Source organism: Bombina bombina, chromosome 9, assembly GCF_027579735.1.
Source record: "Bombina bombina isolate aBomBom1 chromosome 9, aBomBom1.pri, whole genome shotgun sequence".
Taxonomy (NCBI): domain Eukaryota; kingdom Metazoa; phylum Chordata; class Amphibia; order Anura; family Bombinatoridae; genus Bombina; species Bombina bombina.
The window spans coordinates 71,054,249-71,079,739 of NC_069507.1; the positions used below are offsets into that span (position 1 = coordinate 71,054,249).

At 38.8% G+C, this 25,491-nt stretch overlaps 1 protein-coding gene across 2 annotated transcripts in view; it reads left to right on the forward strand.

Annotated features, from left to right (window-relative positions):
* The window catches only part of RNLS (renalase, FAD dependent amine oxidase), a 281,833-nt gene that overhangs the window by 204,426 nt on the left and 51,916 nt on the right, over positions 1-25,491 (forward strand). For both annotated transcript variants that reach the window (XM_053692212.1, XM_053692214.1), the window contains exon 5: positions 2,204-2,377. In XM_053692212.1, the coding sequence (XP_053548187.1) occupies positions 2,204-2,377 (174 nt within the window). The remainder of the gene's footprint in view (positions 1-2,203; positions 2,378-25,491) is intronic.

Genomic DNA, 25,491 nt, shown 5'->3' on the forward strand with positions numbered 1-25,491 from the left:
TATGTGTAGACTGGTTGATATGGCCCCCCAGCACTTGGGCCCTGGTGCCACCGCCCTTCTGCACCAATGGTAGTTCCGCCCCTGCCTACGATACAGAAATTAATAGAAAAAAAAAAAGAGTCTTAAACTGCATATTGGCAGACTGCCAGTACCTAAAATGGTAATGACCAGTGGTAGTGGGGTGAGAGAGGTGTTTGGGAGAGATCAGGGGGTAAAATGTGTCAAGTGGGAGCCTTACAGGCTAACTGATTAATACCTTCACTGCCAGGAATTTCAGAAGTGTGGTGCATAGCTGAAATTAGCATCCTTCTATTTGCTAAAAACTAATTGCAAAGTCATGCATGTTTGCCGTTTCTGAACAAAAGGGACCCTAGACAAGCTTTTACAACCATTTGTCTTGTGACTGCAGTAGTTGTGTGTAAATAATTTCAGTGAAAAACCCAAAGTTTTTGAAGAAGTTAACAATTGTTTTTATATGATTGTATTTGTCGGCCAAATAGTGGCATCAAATATACCAAATAGGCCTAGATCTATACCTTGGGTTGTTTATTTTTAAAAATATAAGATTTGACCCTGGACCTCTATGTGTTTAATGGCCCTTTAGATATGTATAATGGTTTGTGGAGAACAATGCAGTCTCATGGCAAACCATTACACGTATTCTATTTTTTTTTTTTTTTTACCCTGTAGCGATGTTTCTGTTCATTAGCTGCCCAAAGTACCAGAACAGTTTCTTTTAGTTATGTCTATGATCAAGCTGCATTTAATGATGTGTGATCGATATCATGTCTATCAGAGCATCTACCATGAATAGCTGAACTTTCTGTTATTTAAAGGGACATTAAACCCTAAATAAATGTCAGATAGAATGATGCATTCAAAGAAAAGGCTAGTCTTAGAATAATATGTAAACATTTTTTTTAAAGTTTTATTAGTTGTTTAAAGTGATGTTAAATTTTAGACTTTAAGAATTTTACAATGAAACATATATTAGTGTGCAAGCAAATCTGCATATTTTTTTTTAAAAAAAAGTATATTTATATTTTATAATAAAAGATTTATAATCCTACTTGGTATCTTCTGTTCCTCCGCCCCCTTCATTTCCTCTTTTGGCTAGGCTCTGACCTAGAGAACAGTCCCACCCAAAATAAGTGTAAACTTTTAGGGCTAGATTATGAGTGGGGTGCAAAATTGTGCTTTCGCAAGCGCAATATTTGCACTTGACTCAGTCATACCGGCGCACGCAAATGTGCGCTGGTATTACAAGTTGAGCACAATGAGAGGTCACGTCCGCATTGCATGAAAGCTTTGTGCTCAGGAGAGCACACTTCCAAAGGCTCCAAAGGGAGTCTCTTTCTTATGCTGATAGACACGGCAAAGAACCTTGCACAGTGCAGGGGGTAAGTCGCGCAGCATTGGCCAGCAAATGTCAAATATATACATATATACTTGTGTTTTTTATGTGTATATACACATATTAACACATAAATATATATGTATATAAGCATAATCATATATATTAACAGTATAATCACAGTCCCCATAGACCGCAATGTAAAGGCACTTTTCAGCACTTTTCTAACACCTACATCCCCTCACTTTAACCCCTTATAACTGCTTCATGCTGTTTTTTTAATAAAAAAAAAGATGCTCATATTTTTATTTTTTATTTTAAAGGAACTGTACACTTTATTTTGGGGGAAATTGTGGGATCTGATCTCTGGTTAATTAATTTGAGCGCAAAGTGCTGACCGGAGCTCGCGGTAGCATTTACCAGCCACTTGTAATGGCCAGTTATTCAACGTGCAACTGTAAACTAGCAGATTTGCCGGTTTACAGACGCATGTTAAAATTGCGCTCCACTTGTAATCCAGCCCTTAGTGTCTATAAAGCAATGGGTGCTGCCATGTTGTAGCTTAGGTTTCTTTCTAAGCTGAGGGCAATTAGAGACAATTATAAATAAGTCACAATAGTGTGCAGCCAATGACTGTGTGCAAAGTGTTTTTCACTTCTAACAGGAACTGAAAAGCTCACAGTTTTCAGAATGAAATTATGAAAAAGGGGGCAAAATAAATAATGAAAGTATATTGCAAAGTTTTTTTTATATGTATCATTTTATATTACTATCTCAAAGTGTTTAATGTCCCTTTAATAAATATATATAATTATTTTTTTAAGTCATTTTCTAATATTTGTGTTGCAGTGATTCAGAAAAACCAAAGGCAGAAATTGAAGACTGTAAGCTACTCCTCTCGATATGCCCTGGGGCTGTTTTATGAAGCTGGAACACAGATTTCTGTCCCCTGGGCAGCAAAGTACATCACCAATAATCCCTGCATACGATTCATCTCTATTGATAGCAAGAAACGCAATGTAGGTCAGTACTTCTATTATTTTCTTTAAGAACAATAAAGGGTGGGTATCATAAGAGCAACTGCTTAACTGAGAGGTGCAGTCTTTTTGAGAACATGTATTTAGCAAGGAGATACTGCAAATCAAGTGTAATTCTACAACAGTGATAAATAGACAAAATAAAAGATTTGCAACTATTGTTAATATGTGTAGAAAATATGAATGAACTGGAAAACACAAAGTATTCAGACGTAATTCAAACGTTGTCACATGTATTCGTTTTGTAGTCATTTAAAGGGATGGTAAATCCAAGTGAATAAGAAACACTAGTATTTACCATCACTAAAAATAAACATTAGTGTGATCGTTTCCTAAAAAAACGATGTTAAACTCACCCTATCTGTAAGGCAAGTATATCGCTGACAAATCGCCTCCGGACACCCACGGTACAGTGCTCTTCTTCAATGAGGTGATGTTTCCAGACCAATGGTGTTGGCCGGTGCTTAAAAATTTCCGAGGCCGGTCTGATTTCCCAGTCCTGCCCATATAAAACCTACTTACTGTCAAATCCAGCTTTGTATATCATCTTTACAATGTCACATGCAAGCAGCCCATTATTTGATTAAGGTGTTTGATCATTCTATCAACTTGCACTACTCTATTGCCATGACTTAAAGGGAACAAATACCCATATGCTAAATCACTTGGTGATATTTTCTAGTCAACTTTTTAAAGATATGCTGCATCATTTCTAAGTGCTACTACATTTGGGTATCATGTTCCTTTAAGCTGCAATCTGTCTTATAAGTTATGCCAACTGCTTTGGTTTTATATAACGTTTTCATATACCGTATTGTTCCAAATATAGGGCGCACTTTTTCCCTTGATCTGTAGCTTTAAATTTGCAGTGCGGCCTATATGGGGGGTGTGGCCTATAATCGGGTGCTTTTCGACTAAATCGTACATGCACAGTATGGCCGAACTTCCAGTGCACCCTGTGGCCTTATGGGTAATGTAGTCAGTCGGAGTTGGGTGGTTTTGCAACGGTGACAATGGTTGGTAGGTTTGGCAGGACTCTCATATGCATAAGCCACTGCTGTGAAGGTGTGAAGATGCGGTAATGCTGAAATGCTGAGCACAGTGTAATGCTGAGCACGGAATATGAATAAGGAGGGAGGAAGTAGGCGGAGCACATGCTAAAAATAAATAAAATATTGCTTTAATATGGTATGTTAAAATAAAACAAAGTAACGATGCTGTACTCCTTAGTACTGGTAATTTCAAATGTGAAAAAAGCCTTTATTCAGCCATTACTCAGCCATTACAGCTTTAATGGCTGAATAATGTTTTTTTCTCATTTTAAATTACGGTACTAAGGATTACAGCATCTTTCCTTTGTTTTATTTTATACTCTTGGGGAAGTGGAAAAGAATCCCCTGGGGGCTGGCACCCTGCATTGGGACTCATTGCTTGCACATTTGGGAGTGCTGGTCTCAATCACTTGCAGATGTTTAAGATGAATTTTTATTATTATTTAAATTCATTTTGTATATGTTTAATGGAGGCTACCTATTACTTAGTAAAATGTAAACAATATGGCCTAGATCCTATGCTAGTTGCAACCTGTAAGGACCATTATGCAACACTGTAGCTATCATACCTGGCTTGCAATAAATGTATGTGGCGGCAAGGCTGTGATAGCTTGCATGATGGCTACAGTGGGCATGGGCTCACCAAAACTGGACAGTAGATGTTCTGGTACACAATTACCACCACAGTTGCCTGGTGTGACAAACCTTGATTTCTGCTAAGCCATGCAAATAGTAAGGTCAGAATTTGTCATAAACAACCTGGATCCATGGATCTATCCTGTATTGTGTCTGTGGTTCACACTGGTGGTTGTTGAAGTAGTCTGGGGAATATTTTATTGGCACATATTAGGCCTCTTAATAGCAACTGAGCATATATAAATATATATATATTTCTATAAATGTAACATTATGTATTACTGAAATAATTGTTTTTTTACAATTCTCAGGGCATATAATTGAACCTGGTCTGTTTGTAGAGCTTGATTAAGGAAGAGTTGCTAGGCAACATACTCTAAAAGTGCAATAAACCGACTAGAAAAGTAGCTGTACCACCTATTTTTGCATAGTGGCCCAATGTTTGTGAATTACATAGGGTCTAGGGCTATATGTGTAAATGTAATGAAGCCTTGTAACATTTTCATTTAGATTTAACCCTAACCCCCCCCTCATTTTTTAACATCCCATTTAACTCCAGTATCTGTTTCCAAATCTGAAGGTCTGTTTTGTTTTTAAATAAGAGGTTGTGTATGTTTTTAAGTATTTCAGATTTGTTTTAATATGTGAACTTTTTTAAATGTACACCATTATTTTATGTATATGTCATGACATGTCAGAAGGATACAACAAAAAGATATAACATTGCCCCTATATAAATAAACTTGTATATTTTTTAACCAGTGTGTAATCACTATTACCACAATGATCACCTAACTATTATACCCCAAAAACTAAGTACCCACAAATTTGAGAGAGGGATCTGTTTTCTTTCAGATAAGGAATCTTGGGGTCACTAAGCATTTCAGGTTTTTTTATGTGTACACTTAGGGATCTCATACAAAAAAATATATATATGTTTAACTGTTGATCATTGTTACAACTGTAGTGATACAAATGCATTATAATAATTCAATTGTGGAAATTTCAAACAGATTGCAATGGGATAGAATTTTAAAACCCCACAGAAAGTTATTCAAGGAACTTTGCATGGGAAATTGCGATGGATTGGAATGGACCCATTTTGATTTCCTGTTTAAAATCTGTGTTTTATTTTACACACTACATTACAACCTTGTACAGTTTCTTTGCTTTTTTCCAGCTGGGCAGAGTTACTTAAGCTTGTATCTATGGAAATAAAATGCTCAATTTCCTTGCTTCCTTGAATTCTCAAGTGAAGTGTTTAACCTTTAAGGGCAGATAACTACAGCTGCAAGGAAACTTTAATTCTTAAACCATTTGAGAAAGCTTCGTAGCAGTAGGTTATCTCTTTTTTTGTATATTACTTGTATATTTATTTTATTTTCTATAGATGTACAAAATAAAAGTAACAGTGCTCAGATCCATTATAAAACGTTTTAAAATTAAAAACTTTCTGATATTTATAAGGAAGAAAAAAATGATTTTTCATCAACCTCGCCATAACTACAAGTTAGAACTTTGCCATGTTTTCCTCTAAGCAATGTTGTTATGGAAATTGAATGCTTTTTATGTAAATCTTCCATTAAACCCGAGTTCCGAGACTGGATGGAAATTCGGAATACTGGTCTATTTGATGCACTGAAAGAAGAGACCCTTTTTCACAGCTGTGTTTTTCTGTCGGAGTTATGGCTACAATTATTGTATTTCCTTCTAACATTTCATGTCTTACGGGATTATTCAACAACCTCCAAAGTGGCCAATCGTCTCTTTAATCTGCCAAAGAAAATCCCATTGACCAAATGGGAGTATACTATTTTCCGCAAGCCTCTTGCTCATTTCCACCAAACTTCTATAATCTTTTTTTAAGGAAACCATGATTTATTTATTTTTATTTACTTTTTTTTTAAGAAAAAAGGAAGTTATTTCTCAATATACAAGATGCTGATTTTATATAAAAGAGCCTACAAAAACATGGATCTATTGGTACCCTTTGCTGAAAACCCTACATAGCAGGCTCAGGAGCAGCACTGCACTGAGAGATAGCTGGTGATTGGGGGCTACACACATATACCTTTTGTCATTGGCTCATCCAGTAGTGTATTGCTGCTCTAGAGCTGAATTTAACTATGTTGGGTTAAAGTCAGTTATATTTCAGCAATAGTGCAACAATACAATGGTTTACGATATTAGAGTATTTTCTTTTTTATGACCTGTTTTTTTATATCCTTTTAAATGCAATATATATATATATATATATATATATATATATATATATATATACAGTATATACATTTAATACAACAGCAATGTTAAAGATTAAGGGGGAAACTGAATTTGACCATAGGCTGCACCTTTAATGAAAAGGACAAAAATAACATATATATATATATATATATATATATATATATATATATATATATATATATTTCTTTTCATAAGGCAGGGAGTGTAATGCTTGTGGGATATTCCACTATCAGACCAAACTTCGCCAGTAGTCTTCTTATACCGGCGTCAAGTGGAATGATAGGAAATATCCCAGAGCAGAGAGAGAGTTTGTAAAATGAGGTAAGCAATACTCACAGCACTCAGGGCAGTACTCAGCGGCAACAGGAAGGTAATCCAGCAGTATGGCAGTTCAGGGATAAACTAATAGAAGGACTGGGAACAGGCAGGAGTCAGCAGAAAAAGGATATCCAGCAGTATAACAGTTCAGGGGTAAACCAATAGAATAGTCAGGCTGGCAGAGTTTATATCAACAGTTAAGCAATCTAGCAATTCTGAGGTTAAGGCAAGCAGCGTAGTCAAACAGGCAGAGTTCATCAACAGTTAAGCAGTCCAGCAATTCAGGGGTTAAGGCAAGCAGAGTAGTCAAACAGGCAGAGTTCAGCAACAGTGAATCAATACAGCAATTCAGCATACAGATATACAGCACCCAGGAGCACAAGAAGTAACACCTATACTTGGGCACATGTGAGAGAGACTGAGGCCTTTACATAGGGAAGACAGGTCGGGCAGTGATGATGTCATCACCATGCTGCAGTTACACACATTGCCATATCCCTAGCAACAGGAGCAGTGCCTGTGCCTGTGGCAACGGCCACAGCAGAGGAGCAGTGTGACAGGGAGAGTCCATGACTTCATTCCTTACTGTTGGGAAATGCAACACCTAGACACACCAGCCAAAGTCTTAAATATCCCTCCCACTTCCCCTAATCCCACAGTCATTGATTTTGTCACTAGAGGAGGATAGCAGAGAAGTGTCAGGAGACTTTAGATAGTCCTGTAATGGGTATGTTCCCTACATAAGAGGACTGGAGTTTTACGTAATCATATAAACATCTCAGTGAGAGTATTGATGAAAGTTAGAGTCTGGAGATGCAGGGAAAGTTTTTCTGCGAACCCATCCAGACTGTCCCTAACAACTCCTGAGCAATCAGTGTTGACGAGTTTTACTGCTTGCTGTTACACACTCAGGTCCCTGTTAGAGTGTCTCTGCAAGACTGTCACACTTGAGAGGATGTATCTGTTCCACAGCGTGGATCGTGGAGGGTAAGACCACTTTATTATATATAGCAGGGATTCTAATATAGGGTCACAGTGAGGCTCCTTTATACCTCAATAGGATCAAGGGTTAATATTTCCTTCAGGGAGATTATTTGGAACAGTTTTGGGGATTTCTATGTACTGCTTTCACTTTGTGAGAGTTTGGGCTCATAAGACTGTGTGCTTTTGGCTTGGAACAAACAGGTTTCACTTTCGTTTTTGAACAAATATCCTGAATCATTATTTCCAGGCTACCAAATTTTAAAGGAGTTGCACAGCTTATATTAGCTTAGCATCCTTTTTCATAGCACGGGAAGTCCTGTCTTGCACACCACGTGACCGGGTGAAGTCTCTTTCACTTCCTTACGATCCTCCTGCAGACATCGCTCCTTGAGGAGAGCGTTTTCACTGATAACCTGTCTGGTCTAGGAGGTGGTGAGTGCCCCAGCCATTGGGAATATAAAGGTGCAGTTTTATATATAAAGTGCTTTATTTTGTTCAGTTTTTTATTCCATCTGTGAGAGTACATACAAAAGCTATGGATGACTCTGATACTACATTAGAAGGTTCCGCTCCTTCTGTTGTGAATAATAATACCTGTTTCTACTGTGAGGAGGCTATGGTTTGCTCGTCTGCTCAATTTCCTTCCTCCACCAGGAGGAGGCAAAGACACCACAGCCAAAGGCTTAAATATCCCTCCCACTTACACATTACCCCAGTCATTCTTTGCCTTTTGTCACGTTAGGAGGTGACAGAGAAGTGTCAGAAGATTCAGAGAGTCCTAAAAAAGGGTATCTGCCCTTCGAGATAGGACTGGAGTTTTAAGTAGTCATGTCAACTTCTCAGTGAGAGTATTGATGAAAGTTAAGAATCTGGATATGCAGGGAAAGTTTTTCTGTGAAACCATCCAGACTACTGCTAACAGCTCCTAAGGAATCAGTGTTGACGAGTTTCATTGCCTGCTTTCTCTCATCCAAGTCCAACTCAAGAGCGCTGCTATAAGACTGTCACACTTGAGAGGCTGTGTTTTGTTCCACAGCATGGATCCTGGAGATAAGATTGTTTCAATGTTTACACATAAAACACTATAACAGGGTCACAGTGTGGCTCCTTTATACCTTAATTGGATCCAGGGTAATATCCTCTGAAGGGGGATTATTGAACAGTTGGGGTTTATTAATCAGTGTATTAATTATTTACATGCTGCTTTGTGTGATATTTTTTTCCTGGGCTGATAGACTGTGTGTTTTTGGCTGGAACAAACAGGTTTCACTTTTAAGTTTCATTTTCGTTTTGAAAAAGTGGTGAATAACTCCTATTACTTGCTGTACTTGTAATATCTCCATGTTTCATCTCCTCCATTGTGGCTGAGACTTGAACCTGAGGAGAGCGTTTTCTCTGTTAACTGTTTGGTTCTAGGAGGTGGTGAGTGCCTCAGCCATTGGAAGTATAAAGGTGCAGTTTTCTATAAAAAACAAACAAAAAAAAACATTTTTATTTTTGTCCTTCTGTGGGTAAAACATTTTTATTTTTGTCCTTCTGTGGGTATAACCTGAGCTATAGAGGACTCTGACATGTTAGATGGTACTCCTTCTGTACTAAATCATACCTGTTTATATTGTGAGGAGGCCGGGGTTTTCCAGCCCACTCAATTATGTTCTACATTCCTTAACACCGTTATCAAGTCTAAGAAGGGAGGCAAGCATGCTAAGGCTCCTAGTCCCTCTGAGCCGTCTACCTCTCAGGACTCTGCGTTCCGTAACATTACTACCCTTGCTACATTATCCACTCCACATGCAGTTCCCTGTAGCACATCTAATCCTTCATCTGGAGGGGGCCTTCTTCCTGTGGACCTTGCCCCGCAGTTACAAACGGCGGTGTCTGCGGCCCTCAGTGCATTACCTCGCTCTAACAAATGCAAGGGAAAGGTTAAACATAGCTTTCCTAACCCGGAATCATCTAAATATTTATCGGATTTAGCTATTATGTCCCAGTTATCCGATGATGAGTTAACCTCTGTAGCTTCAGAGGGTGAACTTTCTGGGTCGGAGTCCTTAGAGTCTAAGGCCCCTAGTTATCAAACCGTCAACCTCAAATATGCTGGAATTCCGCAGCGTATTTGTGGCGAGGCTGATTCGCCTAAGTTATCAAGCCCTGCTGCCCGGCAAAAGTAGAATTTTGTGACGTAAGCTTCGATCCGCCGGACTCAGTCCGAAACAGATCGATTCTTACGTCACTCCAGGTATTCCAAACACAATTCGGCACAATCTGACTACTTTTGCTAGTTATCAAAAAATTAGTATGTACGCTCGGCACTTTTCCGGCCCAGCGTACCTGGTTTTCAATCCGCCGCCCTGGAGGCGGCGGATCCCATAGGAATCAATTGGAGTCTGACCATAGCGAAAGTTCATGTTCGCTGCTGCCCGACATCCCATTGATTCCTATGGGAGATGTCTGCACCTAACACCCTAACATGTACCCCGAGACTAAACACCCCTAATCTGTCCCCCCCTACACCGCCGCAACTAAATACATTTATTACCCCCTAAACCGCCGCTCCTGAACCCCGCCGCAATCTAAATTATACATATTAACCCCTAATCTGCCGCCCCCTACACTGCCGCAACTAAATAAAGTTATTCCCCCCTAAACCGCCGCTCCAGGACCCTGCCGCAACTATAATAAATATGTTAACCCCTAAACCGCCGCTCCCGGCCCGCCGCCACCTACATAATAACCGATTAACCACTATCCTGCCCCCCCTACACCGCCGCCACCTATAATACATTTATTAACCCCTATCCTGCCCCCCCTACACCACCGCCACCTATAATACATTTATTAACCCCTATCCTGCCCCCCCCACACCGCCGCCACCTATAATACATTTATTAACCCCTATCCTGCCCCCCCTACACCGCCACCACCTATAATACATTTATTAACCCCTATCCTGCCGCCACTATAATAAAATAATTAACCCCTAAACCTAAGTCTAACCCTAACACCCCCCTAACTTAAATATTAATTAAATAGATCTAAATATTAGAACTCTTATTAACTAAATTATTCCTATTTAAAACTAAATACTTACCTGTAAAATAAACCCTAAGATAGCTACAATATAAATAATAATTATATTGTAGCTATTTTAGGATTTATTTTTATTTTACAGGCAAATTTCAATTTATTTTAACTAGGTACAATAGCTATTAAATAGTTATTAACTATTTAATAGCTACCTAGTTAAAATAAAGAGAAATTTACCTGTAAAATAAAAACTAACCTAAGTTACAATTACACCTATCACTACACTATCATTAAATAAATTATTCCTATTTAAAACTAAATACTAACCTGTAAAGTAAACCCTAAGATTAATAATTACATTGTAGCTATTTTAGGATTTATATTTATTTTACAGGTAACTTTGTATTTATTGTAGCTAGTTAGAATAGTCATTAAATAGTTATTAACTATTTAATAACTACCTAGCTAAAAGAAATACAAAATTACCTGTAAAATAAATCCTAACCTAAGTTACAATTAAACCTAACACTACACTATCATTAAAGGGACAGTCTAGGCCAAAATAAACTTTCATGATTCAGATAGAGCATTTTAAACAATTTTCCAATTTACTTTTATCACCAATTTTGCTTTTTTCTCTTGGTATTCTTAGTTGAAAGCTTAACCTAGGAGGTTCATATGCTAATTTCTTAGACCTTGAAGCCCACCTCTTTCAGATTGCATTTGAACAGTTTTTCACCACTAGAGGGTGTTAGTTCACGTATTTCATATAGATAACACTGTGCTCGTGCACGTGAAGTTAACTGGGAGCAGGCACTGATTGGCTAGACTGCAAGTCTGTCAAAAGAACTGAAAAAAGGGGCAGTTTGCAGAGGCTGTGATACAAGATAATCACAAAGGTTAAAAGTATATTATTATAACTGTGTTGGTTATGCAAAACTGAGAAATGGGCAATAAAGGGATTATCTATCTTTTAAAACAATACAAATTCTAGTGTAGACTGTCCCTTTAAATTAATTAAATAAATTACCTTAAATCAGGTACCTTTAAATGACGTCATTCAAGATGGCGTCCGCCGAATTCCGATTGGCTGATAGGATTCTATCAGCCAATCGGAATTAAGTTAAAAAAATCTGATTTGCTGATTGAATCAGCCAATCAGATTCAAGTTCAATCCGATTGGCTGATCCAATCAGCCAATCAGATTGAGCTTGCATTCTATTGGCTGATCGGAACAGCCAATTGAATGCAAGCTCAATCTGATTGGCTGATTGGATCAGCCAATCGGATTGAACTTGAATCTGATTGGCTGATTCAATCAGCCAATCAGATTTTTCCTACCTTAATTCCGATTGGCTGATAGAATCCTATCAGCCAATCGGAATTCGAGGGACGCCATCTTGGATGACGTCACTTAAAGGAACCGTCATTCGTCGGAAAGTCGTCGGTTGAAGAAGATGGCTCCGCGTCGGCTCGTCTGAAGATGGCTCCGCTCCACTCCGGATGGATGAAAATTGAAGACGCCGCCTGGATGATGACTTCAATCGGATGAAAGATGTTTCAACATACAGGACTTTTGTTTCAATCGGCGGCTGCAGTTGCCAGAGCATATATATTAGGGGAAAATGCAACTAGGCATCAATCCCATAGGGATACTATTAAAAGCATATATGAATATTAGTAACTATAAAATATACATATAAAATTATAATCATAAAATAAGAATACAACCATAAATCACAAAACAAATATTTGCCAAATATAACCAGACAAAAAAAGATAATACAATGATAAAGTCTTAGGATTACAATGTTGTGGCTGGTCTCTGATAAGGATGGTAAATCCCGGGGGCGGAACCAGCGCTTTATGGAGACGACTGCACCTTAGGTGAGCTCCTGCTCCGGAACCATGTAAATCAGCAAGAAGAGCATGGAAAACCTCACCCCCAGACTACCTTTGCTATAATCAACAGCGAGTGAGCCTATGACTTCTATCAGCACTCTGGAAGAACCGTCAAATACCCTGATAGTCAGAGACACAGGACAGCGTGAGTAGTAAAAGCGCTACTCCATTTTTAGACCGTGAGATTGTGGCTGGCAAACATTAAGTTTCATGCAAGTGTAAGCAGTAAGACAACCTGCCAAGCACAGACCATCTCAAGTGGACCGTCACCTATTACTATCAGTGTCCAGCTACAGTGACTAGGAGTAAGTTTACTTTGACACGCAGACGGCATATTGGGGTTAGTACACGCATTATACTTTTTATTAAGCCCGGTAGCTACTATAACCAAAATTCAAGCAAGAGGTACTGGGGGAGAGGTACCAATAAAAAGGAAATATTACTTTATTGTCTATAACACCAGAAAAGATAAAGGCACTTTTAAAGCCATAATAAGCACCCACGCAATAGAGGCCGCATTAAACTAAATGAGCCTGACTCTACCCACTGGCTGGAACATCACGGAGTCTAGACGACATCCTCCCTCGATATACCGGAGTAAGAAACAACCCTCCACTCACACTAATGATTTAGCCTACCTTATATATCGCTAAATATGGAAGCATGCATAAGCAAAGCGATACGCAATTTAATTGTCAAATTAAAGTCCCAATACAACACTCTAATATAGGAGCTGAGGTCCGATCCCAGCCCAGTCCAAAGCTGCTACGAAGAACATGGGACAGAGCCTTATGATAATGGTGCTCCACCTAATACTTCAGCCTACTCTTACGATTTGGTTCAGCCTGCATGAAAAAATGTATTATAGGATCAGCTGGAGAAGGAAGAATATCTTTTTCCGTTGACTCAGGAGGACTCTTGGAATAATTCTGAAGCCTGTCTTACATCAGACTTTTCATGCAAAACATACAGCCACTGGGACCTGATAATCTGGGACTTTCTCAGTTTGATTATGTCGCTGGGTTTATTGCAGTATTTACATCGATTTACCCACTCTATATCACCACTGTTTATACGCTCCTTTAAGACTGGCATTGGGTAATGGTTCTTAGGGCACTTTGTTTCCTTATGGAGCTACATCCCTGTGACACTGGTTTCCTAACGGTTATATTGAGGATGACTATAATGTCTGATATTTAGTTCCCCCAATATGTGGTTTTTATTCTAGTCACTCTATGGTTGAGCCTTATAATCGTTCCGCTACCACTTACAACTGACATTTCGTTTGCATATGTTATGAATACTATTACTGTTTTGTATTTACTCACTATTTTATGCTAGTTTAATGACAGCTCACTTTTGAAATGTTTCTTAGCGTTAAAATGTTATATGTCTACATCTTCAAAGTATTCAGGTATTATCTTTTACACGTCAAAGATTGTACATATGGGATATAACTTTATAACTAGTAGCCTGAAAACTAGGGTTTCTCAGCTAGACTGGATTGATCTATTGCATTAAATGTTGGAGTGTGTTGCTTGCGGCCGGAGCGGCATACTGTAGTATTCCTGTAGTAGATAACTTGATATCTAAAAGCTACCATTAAAGCTATGCATACATTGTATCCCATATCTGCTATTATCTAGCTATGGCTAGCAGACATCTCTTACTTTATATTAACAGAGTGGAGACACCCTGACATTTCTAGTATTATAGGTACATATTTTACAAGATAGGCTGCATCATTACATTTACGCTCTTTCCGGTATTAATTCAGCTTACATGACATTCTGCTACCTCATGTGTAGTAGTAGACCTGATTATTACAATTTAGATTTCATCTTGTCGGTCACCCATTTCCATAAGCTTTACTCCATTTTGAGCCTCTCTTTTGCCACAGATGTATGAACAAAAATATCCCTACACACTGCTTCCCAGTTCACTCAATCACTCATGCTACTAACCAGTAGGGATAGTCTGATAGGTACATATCTAGCTTTAGGACATGTTTCATTGTGGTAGTCCATTTGGTTTGAGTTTATATAACCCTAGCTAGCGTTTCTCATATATATTTTTTGCTGCTATCTCGCTGTTATGTTTGTATGCTGGCACGGATAACATATTAATCGGGATTTTGGGTGTATATACTTTTTGATTGTGTAAGTTTTATTACAAATTTATGCTTTGATGTGCTTCTTATTGTATTTATATATATATATATATATATATATATATATATATATATATATATATATGTATTGTTATCATCACTGCTGATGCAGGGTTGACATGATGGCTCTTGTTTCTAACAATATTTTGTTGTTCACTTAGATGGGAGTTTTCTTTAGTCACCATGGCAACCCTTGCAATGGCATTGCACTCTAAGCTATTGATAGTCACTAATTAACCTATCATTGATTAAGACAGCTTTGTTAAATAGCAAGTGTATCAGTAATTTCCACATTTAATAGCCTGAGGAAACAGCCCCTGAGAGGCTGAGAAACGTGTTGCTTTGTTTTTAAATAAAGATATATGTTTTTATGATACACTTGCTGCTGTATGGATTATTTTCACGTCGGTTCATGAAGTTTTGGTGAGGATTCTGTTTGCCTAGAGAGTGGTCTACTGGACGACTGAGAAGTCCCAGCTTGGTGTTACTTCACCTGGAGGTGCAGTGCTTTTTGTAAGTGTGACCTTATATTACCTTTACACTTGATTGGACTGTACTAGGCTATGATAGCCCTTTTCTTTTTGTAACTTTCTACAGACACCTTTGATGTATTGCTGACCAAGCCTGCGTCTATGTGCTGTGCGTACCTTCCTCAGTGAGCTGGACCACTACATAGTTCCAGTTTGCCCCACTAGCACCATTGGGTGCGCTGCGTTTGTGAGTACCCATTTTCCTATATTCCAATATCCATCTGCCTGACAGTACTAGGCCATGTTGGCGCCTCTGTCTCTTTTTTTTCTTCAGCAGTTGCCAGAGCGTCTACCTTCTGGTGCGACTCTTTGTCGGAACTTATTGAGGTGGAGTCTCTCCTCGGGGATATTCAAGATAGAATTAAAGCTCTGAGAATTGCTAATTCTTTTATCTGTGATGCGAACATGCAAATTATTCACCTAAATGCAAAAGCCTCTGACTTTGCGGTTCTAGCCCACCGGTCGCTCTGGTTAAAATCTTGGTCTGCGGATATGACTTCTAAGTCCAGACTCCTTTCTCTTCCCCATCAAGGGAAATATTTTATTTGGTCCAGGCCTGGACTCCATTATTTCTATGGTTACCGGAGGCAAGGGTGCATTCCTACTGCAAGATAAGAAGAACAAGTCTAAGGGATGACAATCTTTTAATTTTCGTTCTGACAAATCCCAACAACAACAAAACTCCTCCAAGCCCGAGCAACCCAAGAGTACTTGGAAGCCGGCTTCGTCCATCTGTTCATCAAAATCTAGATTCTCTGAGACTGACTGCGGGGAGATTGAACGCTTAGTCTTAGCCAAGAGAGGTTTCTCTGAGACTGTCATTGATACTCTTATTCCTGCTTGTAAACTAGTTACTCTGCGTATCTACCGCAAGGTGTGAAGGACCTACTTATTCTGGTGTGAAGAGCGTGGTTTTTCCTGGCTCAGAGTTAAGGTTGCCAGGATCTTATCTCTTCTCCAGGATGGGCTGGAGAAGGGCCTTTCTGCTAGTTCCCTGAGGGGCTAGATTTCAGCCCTGTTGGTTTTATTGAACAAGAGACTGGCTGAACTTTCAGACGTGCAGACTGATTAGGATCAAACCTGTGTTTAGATCTGGGGCACCTCCTTGGAGCCTAAATCTTGTTCTTCAGGTTTTGCAACAGGTTCCGTTTGAGCCTCTGCATTCTGTTGACATTAAATTGTTATCTTAGAAGGTTCTCTATTTATTGGCTATTGCCTTTGCACGCTGAGTTTCTGAGATCTCTGCTTTGCAATGTGAGCCCCCTTATCTTATTTTTCATGCAGATAAGGCAGTTTTACATACTAAATTAAGTTTTCTTCCTAAGGTTGTGTCAGATCGCAACATCAATCAGTAAATTGTTATTCCTTCCTTGTGTCCTAATCCTTCTTCATTGAAGGAACGCTTACTTCAAAATGTGGATGTGGTTCGCGCCTTGAAGTTCTATCTTCAGGCTACTAAGGAGTTTAGACAATCTTCCTCTTTGTTGTCTATTCTCTGAAGCGTAAGGGGCAGAAGGCTGCTTTGACTTCCCTATCTTTTTGGTTAAGGAGTGTCATCCGCTTAGCTTACGAGACAGCAGGACATCATCCTCCTGAGAGGATAATGGCTCATTCCACTAGAGCAGTGACTTCCTCTTGGGCCTTTAAGAACGAGGCCTCTATGGATCAGATTTGTAAGGCGGCTACCTGGTCCTCCTTACATACTTTTTCAAAATTTTACAAGTTTGATATGTTTGCTTCGGCTGAAGCAGCTTTCGTGAGAAAGGTTTTGCAGGCTGTGGTGTCCTCCTCTTTTTTTTCCCTTCCAGTTATTCCTTCAGTGTCCTCTGGAGCTTGGGTATTGTTTTCCCAACAGTAAGGAATGAAGTTGTGGACTCTCCCTGCCACATGGAAAGAAAACAAAATGTATGCTTACCAGATAAATTCCTTTATTTCCTGGCAGGGAGAGTCCACAACCCTGCCCATTAGTTATTCTTTGTTTGGGCAACACCCTTTTTCTTCTGGCAACTTTATACCCTGATATTTCTCCTACTTTTCCTCATTCCCTCGGCCGAATGACTGGGGGGAGAATGGAAGTGGGAGGGATATTCAAACCTTTGGCTGGGGTGTCTTTTCCTCCTCCTGGTGGCCAGGTGTTGTGTTTCCCAACAGTAAGGAATGACGTTGTAAATGGTAAGCATAAATTTTGTTTTTAAAATAAATCAAACAGCAATTATTCCATATCTCCATAAAAATGTAACCTTTATCCTTTTCCGTCAGGATCCAGGCTGTACAGTGAATATATATGTCCTTCATTCAGTACATCAATTAACTTTTGTCTAATTATTTACCACAACACATCATTCCTTTGTAACACACTGTGAAATCCTGCAAAGAAGTTAAAGGGACACAAAACACAAACATTTTCTTTAATAATTCAGATAGAACATACTATTTTAAACAACTTTCTATTGTACTTCTATTATCAAATTTTCTTTGTTTTCTTGTTATCCTTTCTTGAAAAGCAGGAACGTAAGTTCAGGAGTGTGCACGTGTCCGCAGTACTATACGGTAGCAGTTTTTGCAACAATAAATACATTAGCAAGAGAGCAAGATGGCAGCACAATTTCCTGTTATGTAGTGCTCCAGAAATGTGCACACTACCTATCTAGACATCTCTTCAACAGAGAATAACATGAGAACAAAGCAAATTTGATAATAGAAGTAAATAAGAAACTTTAAAAAAAAATTGGATTTTCTATCCCAAAAATGAAAGAACAAATTTGGGTTTCATGTCCCTTTAAAAGAAAAAAATGTTTTAGTCACTAAAGTAAAATTTGGATATTGTTCTCTCATTCTGCTAGGCACTTTAAAGGGATACTGTACCCAAAAATGTTCTTTCGTAATTCAGATTGAGCATGACATTTTAAGCAACTTTCTAATTAACTCCTATTATCAAATTTTCTTCATTCTCTTGGTATCTTTATTTGAAATGCAAGATTGTAAGTTTAGATGCCGGCCCAATTTTGGTGAACAACCTGGGTTGTCCTTGCTGATTGGTGGATAAATTCATCCACCAATAAAAAAGTGCTGTCCAGAGTACTGAAACCAAAAAAAAGCTTAGATGCCTTCTTTTTCAAATAATGATAGCAAGAGAACAAAGAAAAATTGATAATAGGAGTAAATTAGAAAGTTGCTTAAAATTGCATGCTCTTTCTGAATTACAAAAGAAAAAAATTGAGTTCAGTGTCCCTTTAATCACACTTTTGTTACAGTTTGGTTTATATATATTTTTTCTGTTATTAAAAGAAAATCAGGAACAAACCTTTAAAGACTTCATAAATAAAACTCAAGCAAACAAATTGTACCATTAATATGTGTGTGTATATGTTGGCTCCATCAAACAGTGTGGTCTGAAACTAGTTTGTAATGTAATATAATAGTTTAGAAAGCCTTGCAACTTGACACCTATACTTAATGGGCAAACATGAAAAGAATATAAGACCCAGACACACAAAATCTAAAATTACAGCATTAAATTATATTAATTTCAAATTGCTAATGTATGCTTCAGTGATTTCTTTTTTTATGTTCTGTACTCTAATCTATCCCATCTTCCAAGAATAATCTTTCACCTAAAGTCGTTTTCCTTCCAAAAATCTTTTAAAGTTTTCTTGCCAAGACAGCAACACAAATTTGTGAGCTGGCCCCAATAAAAATACTCCTTTATTGCTCTATTTTGGTGTTTGATAGAAATTCTATGATTTGATTGTCCGAAAAGGTTTTAATGGCCTTAATGTTGACAATAGGGAGTGAACAATGTTCATCTGGGATTTTTGTAAGCCAATATAGGTTACACTGTGCATTAAACTAACAACAAACTGCTGCATATGATAGAGCTCTATTTAAACATATTAAAATAGTTTCACATGTAAAAGGGACCGTAAACACCATATAATTACAACATGTTTATGCAGTCTTCCAATATATTAAAGGGACATGAAACCCAAATTTTTTCTTTCATGATTTAGAAGGAGCATGCAATTTTAAACAACTTTCTAATTTGCTTCTATTATCTAACTTGCTTCGTTCTCTTGATATACTTTGCTGAAAAGCATATCTAGATAGGCTTAGTAGCTGCTGATTGGTTGCTGCACATCGATTCCCTTATGTGATTGGCTCATCCATGTGCATTGCAATTTCTTCAACAAAGGATATATATATAGAATGAAGAAAATTAGATAATAGAAGTAAATTGGAATGTTGTTTATAATTGTATTCTCTACTTTAATCATGAAATAATTTTTTTGGGGTTTAGTGTCCCTTTAACGGTCCGATCGTGCTCGGTTACCATATGAAGGCAGATGCTGGAAACCCACAACGTAGATCTATGTTATGCAATACACTGGGCTATATACCTCCTGACATAGATCTACATCGTATTGGCTCTAGGGGTTAAAGGGACATGAAACCCACAATTTTTCTTTCATGATTCAGATAGAGCATGCACCTTTAACAGCTTTCTATTTTACTTCTATTATGATTTTTTCTTTGTTATCTTGGTAGCACTATATGGCAGCAGTTTTGTAAGAATGATATCCATTTGGAAGAGCACTAGATCGCAGCACTATTTCCTGCCATGTAGTGCTCTAGACACCTACCTAGGTATCTCTTCAACAAAGAATACCATTGGAAGGCAGCAAATTTAATAATAGAAGTAAATTGGAAACTTTTTAAAATGAATATTCTCTGTCTAAATCACAAAAGAACATGTTTGGGTTTTGTATCCCTTTAAATTACAGGAAAGGGGGTAGGATAAATATTTGTTGTTTTACTACATATAATTAGGCATTGGTTTACTGTCCCTTTATTTATTTTGATTTTAAAGTTGATAAAAAGTTGCCATCTTTTAGTTTTTTTGTTTGGAAAAATACTACCTATGCCAATTAGCATAAATTTGAATAAATAAATAGCATAATTCATAAACTAAAGCTGATATAACTCATTTGTAATTATAATTTATTTAACATTCTATTCCAGCACACTTAGAAGATGTTTTAGCAGGAACCCTTGTTTCTATGTTTATTCTTTATTATCTACATTGACTTGAAATTTAAGAATTCCCATCCATGCCTAAAAAATACTTGGTGTGTGGCAAATGTTCAGGCTGTCCTTACGAACTGTTTTTTCATTGGCTGATAAGCAGAATTCCCACTGGACACTGAGACGCATAATATTAAAAAATAAATAAAAGGAATTTTCCTGGAACATTTACTTTGCCAAAACCTCTAATATATTTTAAAACGTCCTCTTTCATATGCAACAAAGAAACAATTATTTGTATGTCCATTTAAATAAATAGATCAAAGAAGATTGTGTGGTAATTCACAAAATGCTGATGTCTCTGTTAAGACTTTCTTTGGTGAAATCATTTCCTGTTTATTAATTGTAGAAGAAATTGTTTCTTTTAGTGTTTAATAAATACCCACTTTAACTTTATAATGAATGCTCAACAGAATAGATTTTGTTAGTGGATACCTTTCAGTATTATATCCCGCATTGCAACTGGAGAACAAATATGCGTCTGTATGGCGTTTTAATAAGACTTGCCCTAAACCCATACTGTTGCCATTTTATTGCTCAAGTTACAAATAGTTGGTTAACTCCCTAACTTACTGCCCCTAACGGCTATTAACCTCTAATCCACCAGACCCCAAAGAAATTAACCCAAGTACCTTAACTCCCTGTTACAATTAACTACACCACCAAAAGTCCTTAAAGGGACATAATACTCATATGCTAAATCACTTGAAACCGATGCAGTATAACTGTAAAAAGCTGACAGGAAAATATCACCTGAGCATCTCTATGTAAAAAAGAAAGATATTTTACCTCACAATCTCCTCATCTGAGCAGAGTAAGTTCTGTGTAAAAACTTATACTCACCTGCTCCCAGCTGCAGGTAAAAAATAAATAAAATGAAGAAATGAACAGCAGCCAATCAGCATCAGCAGTGCTGAGGTCATGAACTCTTTTACTGTGATCTCATGAGATTTGACCTAACTCTCATGAGATTTCATTGTTACACTGAATAGGGAAATAACATGAGAGTGCACAAGGCTCATCCTTTCAGCTGTCCCGGGACAGACACACTAATATGCTGCTTAGAATGAAATCCTTTACAATGGGATGTGGCTGCTGAGGAACTTTTGAGGTAAAATATCTTTCTTTTTTACACAGAGATTTCTCCTGTTAAGTGTAGTCAGTCCACGGGTCATCCATTACTTATGGGATTATATCTCCTCCCTAACAGGAAGTGCAAGAGGATCACCCAAGCAGAGCTGCTATATAGCTCCTCCCCTCTACGTCATACCCAGTCATTCTCTTGCACCTAACTAATAGATAGGACGTGTGAGAGGACTGTGGTTGTTAAACTTAATTTTTATTTCTTCAATCAAAAGTTTTTTATTTTAAACGGCACCGGAGTGTGTTGTTTCTTCTCAGGCAGCATTAGAAGAAGAATCTACCTGAGTTTGTCTATGATCTTAGCGGTCGTAACTAAGATCCACTTGCTGTTCTCGGCCATTCTGAGGAGTGAGGTAACTTCAGACCAGGGGATAGCAGGCAGGGTTCACCTGCAAGGAGGTATGTTGCAGTATATTATTTTCTAAGGAATGGAATTGACTGAGAAAATTCTGCTAATACCGATGTAATGTAAGTGCAGCCTTAAATGCAGTAGTAGCGACTGGTATCAGGCTGATATGTATGTATGTATACTCTGAGGTATTTCTGGGGAATGGAATTTCACTAAGAAAATACTGTCTATATTTAAGTAATATTTGAGCCTGCACTGCAGTGAAAGCGACTAGCAGCAGGCTTATTAATAACATTTCATAATTTCATTTTTAAAACGTTTACTGGCATGTTAATCGTTTTTTCTGAGGTACTTGGTGATAAAACTTTATGGGCATGATTTTTACCACATGGCTGTCGTTTGTTTCTGAATAAAATCAGTTTACTGAGCTTCCCCACTGTTGTAATATGAGTGGGAGGGGCCTATTTTAGCTCTTTATTGCGCAGTAAAAATTTAGTCACAGTCTTCCTATTTCTTCCTCCATGATCCAGGACGTCTCTACAGAGCTCAGGGGTCTCCAAAACTAGTTTTGAGGGAGGTAATCACTCACAGCAGACCTGTGATAGTGTGTTTTGACTGTGATAAAAACGTTAATATTAAATTGTTATCCGTTTTTTGGGTATTAAGGAGTTAATCATCCATTTGCTGGTGGGTGCAATCCTTTGCTAACTTAATACATTTACTGTGAAAAATTGGTTGCTATAACTATTTTGGTTCATTGTTATTTCAACTGTGACAGTTTTTTTGTGCTTCTTAAAGGCACAGTAGCGTTTTTTATATTGCTTGTAAATTTATTTAGAAAAGTATTTCCAAGCTTGCTAGTCTCATTGCTAGTTTGTTTAAACATGTCTGACACAGATGAATCTCTTTGTTCACTATGTTTAAAGGCCAATGTGGAGCCCAATAGAAATTTGTGTACTAATTGCATTGATGCTACTTTAAATAAAAGCCAATCTGTACATGTAAAGAAATTATCACCAGACAACGAGGGGGAAGTTATGCCGTCTAACTCTCCTCACGTGTCAGTACCTTCGCCTCCCGCTCAGGAGGTGCGTGATATTGTGGCGCCAAGTACATCAGGGCGGCCCATACAAATCACTTTGCAAGACATGGCTAATGTTATGACTGAAGTACTATCTAAATTGCCAGAATTTAGGGGTAAACGCGATCACTCTGGGGTAAGAACAGAGTGCGCTGATAATAATAGAGCCATGTCTGATACTGCGTCACAATTTGCAGAACATGAGGACGGAGAGCTTCATTCTGTGGATGACGGATCTGATCCAAGTAAACTGGATTCAGACATTTCAAATTTTAAATTTAAGCTTGAGAACCTCCGTGTATTACTAGGGGAGGTATTAGCGGCTCTGAATGATTGTAACACGGTTGCAATTCCAGAGAAAGTATGTAGGCTGGATAAATATTTTGCGGTACCGGCGTGTACTGACGTTTTTCCTATACCTAAAAGGCTTACAGAAATTGTTAACAAGGAGTGGGATAGACCCGGTGTGCCTTTTTCACCCCCTCCTATATTTAGAAAAATGTTTCCAATAGACGCCACCACACGGGACTTATGGCAGACGGTCCCTAAGGTGGAGGGAGCAGTTTCTACTCTGGCTAAGCGCACCACTATCCCGGTGGAGGATAGCTGTGCTTTTTCAGATCCAATGGATAAAAAGTTAGAGGGTTACCTTAAGAAAATGTTTGTTCAGCAAGGTTTTATATTACAACCCCTTGCATGCATTGCGCCTGTCACGGCTGCGGCGGCATTCTGGTTTGAGTCTCTGGAAGAGACCCTTAGCACAGCTCCATTGGATGAGATTATAGACAAGCTTAAAGTCCTTAAGCTAGCTAATTCATTTATTTCTGATGCCGTAGTACACTTAACTAAACTTACGGCTAAGAACTCCGGATTCGCCATTCAAGCGCGTAGAGCGCTGTGGCTTAAATCCTGGTCAGCTGATGTGACTTCTAAATCTAAATTGCTTAACATTCCTTTCAAAGGGCAGACATTATTCGGGCCCGGTTTGAAAGAAATTATCGCTGACATTACTGGAGGTAAGGGCCATGCCCTGCCTCAAGACAGGGCCAAACCAAGGGCTAAACAGTCTAATTTTCGTGCCTTTCGTAACTTCAAGGCAGGAGCAGCATCAACTTCCTCCGCTCCAAGACAGGAAGGAACTGTTGCTCGCTACAGACAGGGCTGGAAACCTAACCAGTCCTGGAACAAGGGCAAGCAGGCCAGAAAACCTGCTGCTGCCCCTAAGACAGCATGAAGTGAGGGCCCCCGATCCGGAAACGGATCTAGTGGGGGGCAGACTTTCTCTCTTCGCCCAGGCTTGGGCAAGAGATGTCCAGGATCCCTGGGCGTTAGAGATCATATCTCAGGGATATCTTCTGGACTTCAAAGCTTCTCCTCCAAAAGGGAGATTTCATCTTTCAAGGTTGTCAGCAAACCAGATAAAGAAAGAGGCGTTTCTACGCTGTGTACAAGACCTCTTACTAATGGGAGTGATCCACCCAGTTCCGCGGTCGGAACACGGACAAGGGTTTTACTCAAATCTGTTTGTGGTTCCCAAAAAAGAGGGAACCTTCAGACCAATCTTGGACTTAAAGATCCTAAACAAATTCCTAAGAGTTCCATCGTTCAAAATGGAAACTATTCGGACCATCTTACCTATGATCCAAGAGGGTCAGTACATGACCACAGTGGATTTAAAGGATGCCTACCTTCACATACCGATTCACAAGGATCATTACCGGTATCTAAGGTTTGCCTTCCTAAACAGGCATTACCAGTTTGTAGCTCTTCCCTTCGGGTTAGCTACAGCTCCAAGAATCTTTACAAAGGTTCTGGGCTCTCTTCTGGCGGTACTAAGACCGCGAGGAATAGCGGTGGCTCCGTACCTAGACGACATTCTGATACAAGCGTCAAGTTTCCAAACTGCCAAGTCTCATACAGAGTTAGTTCTGGCATTTCTAAGGTCGCATGGGTGGAAGGTGAACGTAGAAAAGAGTTCTCTATTGCCACTCACAAGAGTTCCCTTCTTAGGTACTCTTATAGATTCTGTAGAAATGAAAATTTACCTGACAGAGGACAGGTTATCCAAACTTCTAAATGCTTGCCGTGTCCTTCATTCCATTCAACACCCGTCAGTGGCTCAATGCATGGAGGTAATCGGCTTAATGGTAGCGGCAATGGACATAGTAGCTTTTGCACGCCTGCATCTCAGACCGCTGCAATTGTGCATGCTAAGTCAGTGGAATGGGGATTACTCAGATTTGTCCCCTATGCTAAATCTGGATCAAGAGACCAGAGATTCTCTTCTATGGTGGCTTTCTCGGCCACATCTGTCCAGGGGGATGCCCTTCCGCAGGCCAGATTGGACGATTGTAACAACAGACGCCAGCCTGCTAGGTTGGGGCGCAGTCTGGAATTCCCTGAAGGCTCAGGGATCATGGACTCAGGAGGAGAGACTCCTTCCAATAAACATTCTGGAATTAAGAGCAGTTTTCAATGCTCTTCTGGCTTGGCCTCAGTTAGCAACTCTGAGGTTCATCAGGTTTCAGTCGGACAACATCACGACTGTGGCTTACATCAACCATCAGGGAGGGACAAGGAGT